At 29.1% G+C, this 18,549-nt stretch overlaps 1 protein-coding gene across 1 annotated transcript in view; it reads left to right on the top strand.

The window, feature by feature from the left end:
• Positions 1-18,549, top strand: part of LOC101900481 (basement membrane-specific heparan sulfate proteoglycan core protein) — a gene marked incomplete at its 5' end in the record, with an annotated part of 223,463 nt that overhangs the window by 175,450 nt on the left and 29,464 nt on the right. Inside the window, 9 exon segments of the mRNA XM_059124374.1 lie at positions 236-387; positions 510-690; positions 3,410-4,016; positions 4,077-4,339; positions 7,429-7,612; positions 7,677-8,203; positions 8,278-8,602; positions 8,675-8,921; positions 10,807-10,975. Of these exon segments, the coding sequence (XP_058980357.1) occupies positions 236-387; positions 510-690; positions 3,410-4,016; positions 4,077-4,339; positions 7,429-7,612; positions 7,677-8,203; positions 8,278-8,602; positions 8,675-8,921; positions 10,807-10,975 (2,655 nt within the window).

The raw sequence follows: 18,549 nt of genomic DNA, 5'->3' as shown, positions 1-18,549 counted from the left end.
GTAGTTTTTGTTGTAGTTAGACCAGAATAAAAAATTAAAAAAAAATTCAAATCGATACCAAAAAAACCTCCCATCAACAAGGAAATACCCTTTCATTACAACAACTCATCATTGTCACTAACCTTAGAATTTGTTTTGAAATTGAATTTAAAATTCCATTCACTTTTACCTCTACTAATTTCCGATTTTCATATTTTTTATCAACCACCAAAAAAAAACAACAACAACCCAACAGAAGATGATGGTTCTGGACCAATAATTAGCACCACTCCCCAACCGGAATACAAAACTCAAATAACGGTATCCATCAAGAAGCCTGTGATTTCCATTGTGCCCATTGGCGGATCCATAACCTTGAGTTGCAGCGGCTATTTCGCCTACAATAGGGTGGGTAAAAAAAAATCTAGAAAAAAAAAATTTAAAAAAAAATAATTTTTATTTAAAAAAAAATATTTTTATTTAAAAATTTCAAAATTTTAAAAAAAATCAATTTCTTTTGATTTTTTTAGGCCCCCGTTGTAGTTACCTGGTACAAATTGAACGGTGATATGCCATTCCACTATGAGCAGGCCGATGGTGTTTTGCGCCTGTATGACTTGCAAATTCACGATTCCGGCACCTACATTTGTCAGGCACGCAACGATCAGACTCAGCACATCTTCCAGGACAATGTGACAATCACCATTACAGGTAAGCGGAAGCAGGTTATATTAACAAGGAAAATAAATTTTGGAACTTATTTTAACATAATTTTTAACCAAAATTTAAATATTTAGCAAAGGGTGGATATGAGTATTAATAATATAATTGGTTACCTTTTTGGAGAATCTAATATAGCTCCGTCAGTATCGGAGATTTTTGCAAAATTCCATACGGAATCGAGGGATAACATATTAGGGTAAAAATAAAAATTGTGAGGTAGAACAAAATTCACTTCGTTCTAACAAAAACAGCAAATTTTTAAAATTCGTCCCATGGGGCGTATGACTATTATTTATTATGGGGTTAATTTGGAAAATGCCATATAACTCAGAAAATATAAGAGATATTTGCATAATTCTTTTTGGAATCGAGAGCTAACATATCAGAGCAAAAATGAAAATTGTGAGGTAGAACAAAATTCACTTCGTTTTACGGAATTTTTTTTAATTTTTAAAATTGGTTTGTATGACTATTATTTATTATGGGTCCATTTGGAAAATTCCATGTAGCTCAGAAATAAATGGGGATTTTTACAAAATTATTTTTGAAATCGAGAGCTAACATATTAGAGAAAAACTAAAAATTGTGAGGTAGAACAAAATTCACTTACTTTAAAAAATCCAAATTTTTAAAATTCGTCAATAGGGGAAATATGACTATTATTTATTATGGGTAAATTTCAAAAATTGCTTGTAGCTCAGAAACTAATCGGGATTTTCACAAAATTCTTTTTGAAATCGATAGATAACATATCAGAGAAAAAATGAAAATTGTGAAATGGAAAAATTTGCCAGAAAATTCAATTTCAGAGATTCGTCTCATGGGGCGTATAACTATTATTTATTATGTGCTAATTGCAAAAATTACTTGTAGCTCACAAAATATAAGAGATATTTGCATAATTCTTTTTGGAATCGAGAGCTAACAAATTAGAGCCAAAATAAAAATTATGAGGTAGAAAAAAATTCACTTCGTTTTGGTGAAAACAGCAAATTTTTAAAATTGGTTTGTACGACTATTATTTATTATGGGTTAATTTGGACAATTCCATGTAACTCAGAAAATATAAGAGATATTTGCATAATTCTTTTTGGAATGGAGAGATAACATATTATGGCTAAAATAAAAATTGTGAGGTAGAACAAAATTCACTTCGTTTTACGGAAAACAGCAAATTTTTAAAATTGGTTTGTATGACCATTATTTATTATGGATTAATTTGAGAAATTACTTGTAGCTCAGAAAATATAAGAGATATTTGCATAATTCTTTTTGGCATCAAGAGCTAACATATCAGAGAAAAAATGAAAATTGTGAAATGGAAAAATGTAGCTTATATTTGCCAAAAAAATCAAAATTCGTCGCATAGGGGTATGACTATTATTTATTATGGGTTAATTTCAAAAATTGCTTGTAGCTCAGAAACTAATAGGGATTTTTACAAAACTCCTTTTGGCATCGAAAGATAACATAACAGAGAAAAAATGAAAATTGTGAGATAGAAAAATTTATCTCATATTTGCCAGAAAATTCAATTTTAGTAATTCGTCCCATGGGGCGTATGACTATTATTTATTCTGGGTTGTTTTGGCAATTCGATTGTAGCTCAGCAATTAATGGGAATTTTTACAAAACTTCTTTTGGAATCGAGAGCTGACATATCAGAGAAAAAATGAAAATGATGTGTGAAAAAAATTTCTTTACAGAATTTGATTGGGGATGCATATTACTCTTATCAATTATGGGTTATATATGGAAAATTTGTTGCAGCTCTGAGACTAACTGGAACATTCATCAAATTCTTTTTCTTAGCGAAGGACGACTTATCGGGTGAAAAATGAAAATTGTAAACTAGAAATATTTTACTTAGATTTGCCAGAAAATTCAATTTTTAAAATTCGTCCCATAGGGCGTATGACTGTTATTATTTTTGGATTGTTTCGGAAATTCGATTGTAGTTCCGAAAATATTAGAGATATTTCCATAATTCTTTTTGTCATCGAGAGATGATATATCAGAGAAAAAATGAAAATTAAGATTGAGAAAGATTTTTTACAGAATTTGATTAGGGGTGCATATGAATATTCTTATGGGTTAATTATGGATTTTTAATTATGGAAAATTTGTTGCAGCTCTGAAACTAACTAGAACATTTATCAAATTCTTTTTCGTAGCGAAAGACAAGTTTTCAGATAAAAAATAAAAATTGTAAGCTAGAAAAATTTTACTTAGATTTGCCAGAAAAATTAAATTTTTATGAATCGTCCCATGGGGCGTATGACTATTATTAATTCTGAGTTATTTTGGGAAATCGCTTGTAGCTCAGAAACCAATAGGGATATTTTCAAATTTCCTTTTAGAACCGAAAGCCAACCTGTTGGAGAAAAAATAAACATTATTTTGTTAAAATATTTTTCTTTTGATATTAATTTAAAATTATATTTGAAAAACATTTCCAAAAAATTAAAAAATTTTAATTAATTTTAAAAAATAAATAAAACAGGTTATACATATTTTTTTGATTACTTTCACCAACTGTAACTACTTTTCATTGTTATTTTTAATGCTTCCCTTTATGTCACAAAGGATATGCCAAAGAAATGTTGGCCCGTTATGGTATGCACTTAAGAAAACCCCAAAAGATTTTCGAAAGTCCCAGGAGAAAAAAAATTGAATTACATTTAATCAACATTTGGTATTTTTTCAGAATCCTCCCGCCGCTCTCCGGCCAAGATCGACAGCCTGGCTCCCTATCACACCTTTACCGAATATGTACCCAACGAAATTGTCTGCGATGTAAGCGGCAATCCCACTCCCACCGTCACCTGGATTCGTGTCGATAACCAAATGTCCACCGAGGTCACTGTTGAGGGTAATCGTTTGATCTTCGATAGACCACGTAAATCCGATGAGGGTAGATACAGATGTCAGGCCAGCAATGGTGAAGGCTATGCGGATGAGAAATACACTGAAGTGTATGTTGAGACCGCAGTTGCACCATCGACACCAGCACCCCGTGAAACCGTGTACATTGAACCACCGTATTATGCCGGCGAAGCTGGTCAAACTGTCCGCCTGACGTGCCACTCCATTTCAAATATCAATCTGAAATATGAATGGACCAAGGATGGTTATCCCATCTATCGTCAACATAATATCATCCTGTTGGACAATACCTTGGAGATTCGTGACTCGTCGCCTCGTGATTCCGGCACCTACACTTGTGTGGGTATTGATATGCGTGGACGTCGTAATTATACCTCTGATGCTCGTGTCAATGTTGAGGAGTCGCGTGACTCTACACATACCTATGGGTGAGTGGGGATAGAACCTATGGCTTGGGGCCCCTTACTTAAATGTGATTTTCTTTACAGAACTCCACCAGTTATCCGAACCATGCGCGAAGAACATCTCGTCGTCCAGGGCCATGACTTTACAATCACCTGCGAAGCTTCTGGCAATCCTCGTCCCACCATTAAATGGACCAAGGTCCATGAGTCGTTGGGTGACAATGTCCATCAAAGTGGCAATGTTTTGCGTATTAGCTCTGCCCGCCCTGATAATCGTGGTGTTTATGTGTGCGTTGCCGAAAATAATGTTGCCTCGGATCAAGCCAGTACATATATTGAAATTGAACGTAAGTGAAAATCAGAAATTTTCTGAAAGATAAACAATTTGAGGCAGTATTTATTTTTTGGCCATGGGTGCGTATGATTGTTATAAATTCATGGATATTTTTGGGAAATTTCTTCTAGTTGCCAAACTAGCGGAGATATTTTCAAATTTCTTTTTGAAATGGAAAGGCAACTCATTGGAGTAAAAATGAAAATTCGAACATATACCACTTTTCTTGTAAGGTCCTACTCTAAAATGGCGATGAAATAGAATTTTTTCGTGAAAAATGGGTATATTGTCATTCAAGTGAAATTAATTTAATTTTTAATTAAAAATAGGAATTTTTTGAATTTATTATGTCTCCGCAAACATTTAGGAAAGGAAAAGATTCCTTCCAAAAAAATATAATTGATTAGAAAAATATATATATCAGATTCCAAGTTAGTGGAAGACACTATAGAATGTGAAATCCTAGAATCATTAGCATAAAATCGAACAATTAGTTTTGAAAATAAATTTGGAACGAAAAATTAATATAGAAAGTGATAAAAATTTTCCACTCCCACTCACATATCAATTTCCACCTTTACATAACAAATTAGGGAAATGTTGATATTTTACCAAGGGTGCGTATAATTATTATAAATTCACTGGATACATGAAAGTTTAGATGATAACTCCAAAACCAAATAAGATATTTTTAAAATTCTTTGTGCCATTGAAAGATAAGAGATTAGGGAAAAAATAAAAATTCAACAACCTGAGACTTTTATGGGAAAAATAAAAAAATTCAAAAAAATAGGAAAAAATTAAGAAATAAAAAAAATGTAAATAATTCCATAAAAAACTAGACGGATAGGCGGAATTGTTACTCAAATGGCAATTTTTTTCCGCTATTTCCATGAATTAAAATTTTCTATAGACAAATTGATTTTAAAAACGCAAAATTGGATATTTTTCAATTTCGTCCATGGGTTCGTATGAGTATTTTTAATACATGGGTTGTTTTGGAAATTTAGCTGTAGTTGCCAAACCACAAGAGATACTTTCACAATTCTTTTTGGACTTGAAAGCAAACATATTAGAGAAAAAATGAAAATTATTAGCAAAATTATTTTTGTTATAAAAATAATGTTTTTTGTTTAAATATGATAAAATAAAAATTTCAAAAAAAAAACTAAAATAATTCCATAAAATATTTAAGGGATATCCGGAACTGTTATTCGAGTAGTATCCCTTTTCCTTAATTTTCATAAATTACAAATTTCCATACACAAATTGATTTAAAAATCGCAATTTCGGGCACTTTTCAATTTCATCCGGGGGTGCGTATGATTATTTTTAATACATGGGTTGTTATGGAAATTTAGCTTTAGCTGCCAAACCACATGAGATATTTTCACAATTCTTGTTACACCTGAAAGCAAACGTATTAGAGAAAAAATGAAAATTATTAGCAAAATTATATTTGTTATAAAAATAATCATTTTTTTTTTATAAATGTGAAAATATATAAATTTCGAAAACAAACTAAAATAATTCCATAAAATATTTAAGGGATAGCCGAAACTGTCATTCGAGTAGCATCCCTTTTCCTTGATTTCCGTGAATTACAATTTTCCATAGACAAATTTATTTTAAAATCGCAAAATTTGACATTTTTAAATTTTCGTCCAGGGGTGCGTATGATTATTTTTAATACATGGGTTGTTATGGAAATTTAGCTGTGGTTGCCAAACCATGTGAGATACGTTCACAATTCTTTTTACACTGGAAAGCAAACATATTAGAGAAAAAATGAAAATTGTTAACAAAATTATTTTTGTTACAAAAATAATTTTTTTTTTTAATATAAAACATATGAATTTAAAATAAAAAAAAAAATAAAATACTTCCATAAAATATTTAAGGGATAGCCGAAACTGTTATTCAAATAGTATGCCTTTTTCTTGATTTCCATGAATCACAATTTTCCATAAACAAATTTATTTTAAAATAGCAATTTCGGGCACTTTTCAATTTCGTCAATGGGTGCGTATGATTATTTTTAATGCATGGGTTGATATGGAAATTTAGCTGTAGTTGCCAAACCACAGGAGATATTTTCACAAATCTTTTTACACTGGAAAGCAAAGGTATTAGAGTAAAAATGAAAATTATTACCAACGCTATATTTTTTTATTAAAATAGTAATTTTTTTAAGAATCAGACAAAAATAAATTCAAAAAAATTAAATACATGTCATTAAAAAACTTAAGAGATAGGCGGAACTGTTATTCGAGTAGTATTTCTTTTCCTTGATTTCCATGAACTACAATTTTCCATTAACAAATTGATTTTAAAATAGCAATTTCGGACACTTTTCAATTTCATCCATGGGTGCGTATGAGTATTTTTAATACATGGGTTGTTATGGAAATTTAGCTGTAGCTGCCAAACCACATGAGATATTTTCACAATTCTTTTTACACTTGAAAGAAAACATATTACAAAAAAAATGAAAATTATTAACTACGCTATATTTGTTATTAAAATATTTTTTTTTAATAAATTTGAAAAAAAAAATAAATTTCAAAAAAAAAAAAACTAAAATAATTCCATAAAATATTTAAGGTATAGCCGAAACTGTTTTAGAAATAGTATCTCTTTTCCTTGATTTCCATGAATTACAATTTTCCATAAACAAATTGATTTTAAAATACCAATTTCGAACACTTTTAAATTTCGTCCATGGGTGCGTATGATTATTTTTAATACATGGGTTATTTTGGAAATTTAGCTGTAACTACCAAACTATGTGAGATATTTTTACAAATCTTTTTACACCTGAAAGCAAAGATATTAGAGAAAAAATGAAAATTACTTTTTTTATTTAAAGCATTCTAAACTAATTAAAAAAATTACCAAACCTTAATGAATGAATTTTTGGATTTTCTTTGCTCCATTTCTCTTCCTCTGTCTGTCACTCCTTTTTTGTCCATATTTTTGTGTAATTTATTGTAATTTTAAATGCCAAAGCTTTCAAGAAAGGAGTTGGTAATAAGAACGTTCCGAACAATTTACTAGTTTTCGTACTAATCTGTACCACCCTGATTATATCGTTGATTCCAGCTCGTGAACGTCCCACCGTTGATATCGATCCCAAAGAACCTCAGGTTCTTAACGTTGGCAGCCAAGGCATGCTCTACTGTACGGCCACTGGTATACCCACACCACGTGTCCAGTGGTCTCGTGTCGATGGCCTACCCATGTCGCCGCGCCATCAAATGCAACACAACGAACCTGGTTATATTGTGTAAGTATGCCGTGGGGTGATAAATCTGAAATTAGCTTTTTAATGCGAATCGTTTTCATTGCAGTATTGATAATCTTGCATTGGAAGATACCGGTGACTACAAGTGTGAGGCCACCAATGAAGTTGGCTCGGCCACTGCCATTTCGACCATACGTGTAATTGAGGCTCCCGTCATTAGTCTACAACCCGACCTGGAAATCGTTAGCGTTACCGAAGGCGATGAGCTGAAGATAACCTGTTCGGCCAAGGGTACACCCACACCCAATGTACGCTGGATCAAGGAAGATGTTGTCTCCTATGGTTTTACCCCTGCCCTGGCTGGTGCCCAGTCGAATGAAGCCGTTTTGGAATTCTATCGCGTCAGCATGCAGGATGCCAAGACCTATAAGTGTATTGCCACCAATGAGGCCGGTACCGATGAACGTTATGTGGTTTTGGATGTTAAATATCGTCGCGGTGATGTTGGTCCCGATGGCGATGTCGATGACTCTAGACTGCCAACCTACAATCCCTATCCTCCTCCATACACCAGACCCGAAACTGTCATGGAAACCAAGCCTGGTGAAAATGTTACCCTGATTTGTGATCTTCGTAAGTTTTTAAAAGTTTTGGAAAAAAATATCGGAAAAAAATAATATGTCTTCCCTGTCTTCCGCACCCCTCAGAAAACAGCTTCAGAACCATTTGGGAACGCGACGATGGCCGTCCCCTGCCCGACAACTCCTTCTACGATGGCACCAAACTGGTTATCTATCACATGACCGAAAACAGCGCCGGCAGATATCGTTGCAACTCCCTCGATAACCGTGGCTCCATTTTGCGTTTCCATTTGTGGGAGCTGAGATATTTGCCCGTACCCCGTATCACCTTGCACCCGGAAATGCCCATTCGCGTGAATGTGAACAGTGATGTGACCATTACATGTAATGTTGAGGGACCCCAACCGATCGCCGTGTCCTGGCACACCGACAACAATCGTCCACTGACTGCGTAAGTATCTCAGGATGAAAGCAAAACCTCTGAAAATTTTAATTTCCATTTTCCCTGAAATCCTCTTCGCAGTTCCGTGAGCACCAATAACGAATATTTGAACTTCCGTGAAATTACCCCAGCCGCCGCTGGTCGTTACTATTGTTTGGCCAGCAATGCCTATGGAAACTCCACTGCCTATGCCGAAGTGATTGTCAATCGCGGCCGTACCTATGAGTCCCAGCCCCAGGCTAGACAATACCAGATAATGGAGGGTGAAGATATCTTCATGACCTGTGATGTGGAAGCCAATTTGGTGCCAGTACGCGGTGAAATTCATGTAAGTGTGTCGGGAAATCTTAAAATCCAAAATTCCGCCATTTCCTGCCCCAAGGGGCCTAAATGGCATCCAGTCGCTCATTAGATTTTTTCTTTTTCCTTTATATCATACAGTTTCATAAAAAAATTCCCTCATTTAACATGAATTTCGGACAATTTTCGAATATTTAATATAGAGACATGGTTGCGTATGATTATTATTAATTATTGGATTATTTTCGAAAATTGGCTATTTCTCCAAAACTATGAGGGATATTTTCGAAATTTCTTTTGAAAATGAAAGCCAACATCGCGGCAAATAAATCAAAATTAAACAAAAGTATTCTTTTCCCATTTGCAACTTCATTTCGTTTAATTGAAATTCAAAAATTAAATCAAAATAACTTTTTTTAAAAATCTCGCTTTTTCACTTTTAGAATATTTATTTTTTTTATGAATTTTCTTTTTGGAAATCAAACGCTTATCCCATAGGCATATAGTTCTATAAATTTCGTAATTTTTATTGCTTTTTTTTGGCGTATTATGAATATTTTTAATATTGGGCCTTGGTGGCGTGTGAATATTTTAATTTAATGGAAGATTTTAGTAAATCTGTTATATCTATCGTACTATGGGGAATATTTTCGAAATTTCTTTTGAGAATGAAAGCCAGCATTATGGCAAATAAATCAAAATTAAACAAAAGTTTTCTTTTCCCATTTGCAACTTCATTTCGTTTAATTGAAATTCAAAAATTAAATCAAAATAATTTTTTTAAAAATTTAGCTTTTTCATTTTTTGAAAAGTTTAAATTTGTTTATGAATTTCCTGTTTGGAAATCTCAAGCTCACCCATAGGCATATAGTTTAATAAATTTGGTAATTTTTATTGCCTTTATTTGGCGTATTATGACTATATAAATATTGATCCTTGGTGGCGTATGATTATTTTTATTTAATGGATGCTTTTAGTAAATCTGTTATATCTATCGAACTATTGGGAATATTTTCGAAATTTCTTTTGAAAATGAAAGCTAACATCACAGCAAATAAATCAAAATTTAACAAAAGTATAGCCTTCTCATTAGAAAGAAAATCGTTTAATTAAAATTAAAAAATTAAATCGAAATAAAATTTTTAAAGATCTATTTTTTTCACTTTTCGAAAAAGATAAATTTTGTTTATGAATTTCCTGTTTGGAGATCACATGCTTAGCCCATAGGCATCTAAATGTATAAATTTGGTAATTAATATTGCCTTTATTTGGCGCATTATGAATATCTAAAAATTCGGCCTTACTGGCGTATGATTATTTTTATTTAATGGATGATTTTGGTAAATCTCTTATATCTATCGAACTATGGGGAATATTTTCGAAATTTCTTTTGAAAATGAAAGCCAACATCGCGGCAAATAAATCAAAATTAAACAAAAGTATAGCTTTCTCATTAGAAAGAAAATCGTTTAATTAAAAGTAAAAAGTTAAATCGAAATAAAATTTTTAAAGATCCCTTTTTTTCACTTTTCGAAAAAGATAAATTTTGTTTATGAATTTCCTGTTTAGAAATCACACGCTTAGCCCATAGGCATCTAAATTTATAAATTTGGTAATTTATATTGCCTTTATTTGTCGTATTATGAATATTTAAAGATTGGGCCTTGGTGGCGTATGATTATTTTTATTTAATGGATGATTTTGGTAAATTTGTTGTATTTGCCGAACTATGGGGAATATTTTCGAAATTTCTTTTGAAAATGAAAGCCAACATCATGAAAAATAAATCAAAATTCAACAATATCAGGGTTTTCTCATAGGAATATACATATTTTAGTTAAAATAAAAAAAAATATTAAAAAAATATAATTTTAATTTTTTTTTTTTCAATTTTTTTTTCTCTCTCTCTTTAGTACAACTGGCGTCGTGAAGATGGCCAACCCTTGCCACCCAATGCCATGGTACGCAGCAACCGATTGGCCATCAACAATGTACGCCAACAAGACGGCGGACGTTACATCTGCGAATCCTACACTGCCAATGGCGTCTCGCCACCATCCTATGCCGATTTGTATGTCAAGCGTGAGTATCAAGAGTATATGGCCAGAAATTCAAGACGCTATAGACGTCAAAGACATTAAACCAAAGAAAAACAAAACAAAATCCGAATCTATTTTTTTAAAACTAAAAAAAAAAAAAACAAGATCGAAGTAAATACCATTTTATGAAGAACAAATTTTTAAGGAAATCTTTAGTTTTAAAACGCTCAGAAGGCAAACTTCTATAATTGGCATGAATAATTTTTAAAGAAAAAAAATAAATTTAATTTCTATTTTTTCCAATTTGCCACCACTGATTTTACTTATTTTTTTTTAATATATGTAAAATATGTATTAAACAAAAAAAAAACAAGAACAACAACCACTACCACCACACTTGTAAATAGTTTTATAACACCAACAACAACAGCAACAACTAAATATCAATATCAAAACTCAGTTTGTAAATTAACATCATTTTTTTATGTCAAACATTTTCAATGTAAAATATCAACAACTGAATATTTTTATATAGACCCAACAACAACAAATTCAAGTTTAAAACGGTGGAGGTTATATAATTTTTAATCTTGCATGCCAACATATAATTATATATATTTTTTATTTTTAATTATAATTTTTTGTTAATCAGTCTAAGCAAACAACAACAACAACAAAAGAAACAACCAAAATGGCTGCCATTTAACAATTAAGTGACCCCTCCCCTTTAAAACCAACCCCCCCTTAAAAGTTTCTCTATAACCCAAAGAAAATTAATAAATATATTTGATTTATTAACAAATTTTTTATAAAACCAATAACACCATATTTTTTTATTTCATATTGTTTTTTTTTATATATATATAAGAGAAATATATGTTGGACACAAAAATTCAACAATTTCCATTCAGAGGTGCAGGGTTACCCTTAACCACAAAAAAATATATATTTATCACATGTTTTTTGTCTAAGGTTTTTTTTACAAAATCTTGGTTGCGGATTTTTTTGGTTCGCCTTGCCCACTGTTCGCCTGCTTCCCCTGGATATATGTATTTTGAAAACGTGTGATTTGTCCAAAAAATCAGTTTTATTTCCTTTCTTGCCTTGGATCTACACTTCTTTCTATCTACTCTACTTCTTCTCTCTTCTGGTTTCCTTCCTTCTTCTTTATCCATCTATTTTAATTTTCTGCTATCCTTAATTTCTAACCATGGTATAAGGTTTGTCTTTCTTTATCAACAAAAAGATGCTGTACCACATCATAAAATAATTGAAAAAAAAAATTATCCAAAAAAAATAAATTCCGGGAAATTTTCAAAAATACCCTCATTTTCCCCCACATGGAGATTTTTGAATATTTAACATCGAAATTTTATGATTTAGATATTAAATTGTTTAAAAATCATTACAAACTGATTATTTTCAAAAAAATTTTGATTTTAATATAAAAAGGAGTTTTTAGGAAAAAATCCAAAAAACTCCCAACTTTCCCCGTTTTTTAATATGAAATGGTTTTTATCTAATCTTTATCTCTAAATTTAAAATACAAAATTACTATGAAGAATTTTTTCTACCATTTTCTAATTTTGAAAAAAAAATGAATTTAAAAAAATCCCAGAAATACCCAGTTTTTCCATCATTTGAATTTCAATCGTTTTTTATCGTTAATCGTTAAAATACAGAATTACTATAAAATTTCACTAACAATAAAATTTGAAGCAAAAAATTCAATTCCGGGAAATTTTCAAAAATCCCCACTTTTTCCCCATATGGAGATTTTAGAATATTTAAAATCGAAATTATATTTTTTTACATTTTAAACTGTTTAGAAATCATTACGAACCAATTTTTTTAATTATTCTGAGAAAAAATGTCAATTCCGGGAAATTTTAAAAATACCCACTTTTACCCACATGGAAATTTTTGAATATTTAAACTGAAATTATATTCTTTTTAAAATTATATAAATTATATTCTAAACTGTTTAAAAATTATTACAAACCGATTTTTTTTCAAAAATTTCTGATTTTTTTTTTAATTTAATTTCAAAAAATTCCAGAAATATCCAATTTTTCCCAGTATTTGAGTTTTATACTTTTTTTTCCAATTTTAAAATATAAAATTACTAAAAATAGCACTCACAATAAAATTTGAGCAAAAAAGTCAATTCCGGGTAATTTTCAAAAATCCCCAGTTTTCCCCACATGGGCATTTTTGAGTAATTAAATCCGAAATTTTATTGTTTTACATTTTAAACTGTTTAAAAATCATTACGAACCAATTTTTTTCAATGATTCTGAGAAAAAAAAGTCAGGAAATTTCAAAAATGCCCACTTTTACCCACATGTATTTTTTTTAAATATTTAAAACTGTATTTTTATGTTTTATATTTTCAAATGACGAAAAATCAATTAAAAAATGTTTCCATATTTTTTTTTTGATTTTTTTAATTTTAATTTCAAAAAATTCCAGAAATTCCCAACTTTTCCCAGTATTTGAGTTTTATACTTTTTTTTCCAATTTTAAAATTTAAATTACAAAAAATAGCACTAACAATAAAATTTGAAGCAAAAAAGTCAATTCCGGGTAATTTTCAAAAATCCCCACTTTTTCCCCACATGGGCATTTTTGAACATATAAATCTGAAATTATATGAGGAAAAAAAAATAAATTCCGGGAAATTGTCAAAAATCCCCACTTTTTCCCCACATGGAGATTTTTGAATATTTAAAAGCGAAATTATATTGTTTTACATTTCAAATTGTTTAAAATTCATTACAAATTCATTATTTTAAAATTTTTTTGATATTAATATACAAAGGAGTTTTTAGGAAAAAATCCAAAAAACTCCCAACTTTCCCCGTTTTTTAATATGAAATGGTTTTTATCTAAATTTAAACTACAAAATTACAAAAAATTGCCCTGACATTAAATTTGAAGCAAAAAAATCTAATTCCGGAAATTTTCCAAAATCCCCACTTTTTCCCCACATGGGCATTTTTGAATATTTAAAATCGAAATGATATTTTTTACATTTTAAATTGTTTAAAAATCATTACAAACCGATTTAAAAAAAAATATTTCATATAAAAAGTTTTTTTAGGAAAAATTTCCAACTTCCCCATTTTATAATATGCAATAAATTTTATCTAAATAACAAAATCAAAAAAAAATTCCATTAACAATAAAATTTGAGCAAAAAACTCAATTCCGGGAAATTTTGAAAAATACCCACTTTTTCCCCAAATGGAGATTTTTGAATATTTAAACTGAAATTGTATTTTTTTACATTTTAAACTGTTTAAAAATCATTACGAACCATTTTTTTAATTTTTGTTTTTTTTTTTAATTGAATTTCAAAAAATCCCAAAAATATCCAATTTTTCCAGTAATTAAATTTCAATAGTTATCTAATTTCCCAACTTTCTCCTTTTTTAATTTGCTATGAATTGTATTTAAATTAAAAATACAAAATTACTAAAAATTGCCCTGACAATAACATTTGAGCAAAAAAGTCAATTCCAGGAAATTTTCAAAAATCCCCACTTTTTCCCCACATGGGCATTTTTGAATATTTAAATCTGAAATTATATTCTTTTACATTTTAAACTGTTTAAAAATCAATACGAACCATTTTTTTTTTTTGTTTTTTGATTTTTTTAAAAAATTTAATTTCAAAAAATTTTAGAAATTCCCAGTTTTTCCCAGTATTTGAATTTCAATAGTTTTTTTTTTAAAAAATTTTAAAATGCAAAATTACTAAAAATTGCCCTGATCATAAAATTTGATCAAAAAAGTCAATTCCGAGAAATTTTCAAAAATCCCCATTTTTTCCCCACATGTGAATTTTTGAATATTTAAAACGGAAATTGTATTGTCTTACATTTTAAATTGTTTAAAAATTATAACAAACCGGTTTATTCAAAATTTTTTGATTTTTTTTTTTAAATTTAATTTCAAAAAATTCCAGAAAACTCAATTTTTCACAGTATTTAAGTTTCATTATTTTTTTTTCCAATTTTAAAATTTAAATAACGAAAAATTACATCAACAATAAAATTTAAACAAAAGGGTCAATTGCGGGAAATTTTCCAAAATCCCCACTTTTTCCCCAAATGGGCATTTTTGAATATCTTAATTTGAAATTAAATTCTTTTGCATTTTCAACTGTTTAAAAATTTTTACAAACCTATTTTTTCAAAGATTTTTTTAAATTGTTTAGAAATTCTCAAATGATTAAAAATAAATAGAAACAGAATATTTTCCTTTTTTTTTTTTTTTTGATTTTTTAAGAAATAAATTTCAAAAAATCCCAGAAATGAAATTTTCCCCAGTTTTGAATTTCAATAGATATGTCTTCAAATATCTATCAAAAAAAATCCGTAAAAAATTAAAATCCCAGCACTTACGTTTCCCATCTGTGGTACAGCATCTTTTTTGACAAAAAAAAACTGGTTCTTTTCTTTCCTCCTTTTTCTTCTTTTTCAGTTTCACATTTTCCCATTCATTCATCCAACCATTGTTAAATCACGCCATAAATCATTTCATTTATTTCATTGTTTATCGTTGAATTCATCGCAAAAACAAAATAAATTCAACACAAAACAGCTGATTGGCAACTCTATCAGCTGTTTTGTATCAACAGTAACTGATTGGCCGATTTCAATCAATTTAAAATTTTTTTTTGTTTTTTCAAAAGAAGATTTTTTTTTTAAATTTCAAAATCAACTTTTTTTCCATTGTCAATTGTTTTATTTTTGAAAATTGTAAACATAATTTGTGTATTAGTAATTGCTCACGTAATTTTTAACTATTTAACTGTTTACACACACACACACATACACTTATATAGATTTACACACGCAATATTTGTTTGAAATTTGAAATTTAAATTATTTGAAAATAATTTTCACATATAAGGGGGCGCCATGTTTTTGAGTTGTTGTAGGGTGAAACGCGTTTTAGGCTCAGAGAATATTTAATTTTTAGAAAAAATGTAACACCTCAAAATTATCGGCTAATCAATAGTTATCGTCATACATTCGTGGAAAAACATGTTTTTGGGATATTTTGATCTGTTCCCAAAATTTGAAAGTTATCGATATTTATCGAAACATTTTCATATTTATAGAAAACTTTAGATCATCTTATTCCAAGCATTCTTGGACTAGAGAATGCTAAGTCCCTCTACCTCTTTTGTCCGTCGTCAAAATGTGTCATTTATCGAAAGTTATCGAAATTCTATACATATATCGAAAAATATATATTTTGGGATATTTTAATTATTATTCAACCACAACGTTTGGTTATTTAATATCTTTGGTCTGTTTTCAAAATTTGGCAGTTATCGATATTTATCGAAAAATTCTCGGTGTATCGCAAAATAAAATTTGCCCCCTTTTCAAGTATTTTTGACCCAGAGTGTTTTCATTCACTCTTTAAATTAAACAATTTGGCCAAAATTTTAAATTAATCGATATTTGTCGGGAATTTTTACGAAAAATGAGAATTATCGAAAATATTTTACAATTATCGAAAAAAAGATTTCGTAATATTTTAATTATGGCGGATCCATGGTTTGATTTGTCACTTAATATCCTTTGTTTGTTGTCAAAATGCAACAATTATCGATAGTTATCGAAAGCTTCAATATCAATATCAAATTCAATATCGAAAATACTATTCTCCGTTTTAAAGCCAAATTTTCGGTCTAGAAAGTAATTAATACCTCCAAATCCTTTTTCTCATCCCAAAATGAGGAATTTATCGAAATGTTTAATATTTATCGAAAATTTAAATATTAATCGAATAATGCAAAAATGATCCCTATTTTCAACATTTTTGGCCCAAAGACTGGTGAAAAGCTTAAAAGTATTATTCCGATACCATAACTAAAATGTTATCGATATTCATCGAAATTTCGATACTTATCGAAAAATGAAAATTATCCCACTTTCATCATTTTTATTCCATAGTCTTTTTTTGCATTCAATATGATTTGTCTAATTCCGATGTCAGGTATTTAGCGGTAGTTATCGATAATTTTTCACATTTATCGAAAAATAGTTTTCGAGATATTTCAATTATTATGGGTCCACAGACAGTATTGACAGCCAGTATATCCCAAAATTGATAAGTTTTCGATATTTATCGAAAAACTCAATATCTATCGAATTTTCAAAAATTTATCGAAAAATAAAATATATCCCATCTTAATGAATTTATCGATTATTATCGAAAAATAGTTATTAGGTCATTCATTAGTACTGGTCTCAATACCTATCGAATTTTTAAAAATTTATCGAAAAATAAAATGTTAATGAATTTATCGATTGTTATCGAAGAATAGGTATTAGGTTATTAATTATTATTTGTAGTACTGTAGTCTCTTTAGGCACTTAATATTTTTCATGTGTAGCCTAAATTTTAAATTAATCGATAATTATCGACGATTTCAATATTTATCGAAAAAATCTAATTTACTATATTTTTGAGCATTTTTGATCCAGAAACTATTAGTAACTACTTAGCTTTTGTCTGACTCCAAAATTAGGAATATATCATGACCTATCGATAGTTATCGATAATTTCAGTAGTTATCGAACAAAAGATGATATCACTTTTTTAATTATTATTAGTCCGCAGATTTTTTGATGGCCTAAAATCTTTTCACTGACCCCAACATTTATTAGTTATCGATATTTATCGAAAAAATCTACATTTATCGAAAAAGTTCAGTAGTTATCGAACAGTAGATGATAGCATTTTTTTAATTATTGTTCGTTCGCAGATGGTTTGGTGGCTTAAACTTTTTTCACTGACCCCAAAATTTACCAGTTATCGATATTTATCGAAAAATCCACATTTATCGAAAAAGTTCAGTAGTTATCGAACAATAGATGATAGCATTTTTTAATTATTATTAGTTCGCAGACCGTTTGGTGGCTTAAACTTTTTTCACTGACCCCAAAATTTACAAGTTATCGATATTTATCGAAAAAATCAACATTTATCGAAAAATACAATTCACCAAAATTTAATAAAATAATAAACTAAAATCCTTTGTCTCACCCCCAAATTGGGAATTTATCTTTAATTATCGAATATCAAAAGTACGTTATGGGAAATTTCAACAACTCAAAAACTTTTGCCTGCCCCCTTTGGAATTTGTTATAAATTTGTTTATTTGTAGCACTTTGTGTAAATAACATTAATTTTTTTGTAGAAATCTCTTAATGTTTGGTAAATAATTATTTGTTTTCTAGACAACAATAAGTTAAATCAGTTTTTTTTTTCAAAAAAAAAATTAAAAATTTTTTATATATTTCAATAATTTGTATATATGAAACTTATACATTTTTTTACATACCAACAAAACATACATATCATATTGTATATTATAAATTTATTTTTTTTATTGAACTATAATAATTTTCTCTGATTTTCTTCTTTTTTACATATTTTCTTCTTTTATGTAATTCTTTATTTTTTTTGTAAAATTCTCAAAACTTTACAAAAAAAAAAAAAAAATATTCTCAAAAAAAAATACAAAAAAACACACAAATCATCATTTCATCAACAACTAAATCAAACTTAACCGAAAAAAAACCAAAACCA

This window comes from Musca domestica, unplaced genomic scaffold (genome assembly GCF_030504385.1).
Source record: "Musca domestica strain aabys unplaced genomic scaffold, Musca_domestica.polishedcontigs.V.1.1 286, whole genome shotgun sequence".
Classification (NCBI taxonomy): domain Eukaryota; kingdom Metazoa; phylum Arthropoda; class Insecta; order Diptera; family Muscidae; genus Musca; species Musca domestica.
This window is presented reverse-complemented; position numbering and strand designations above follow the sequence as displayed.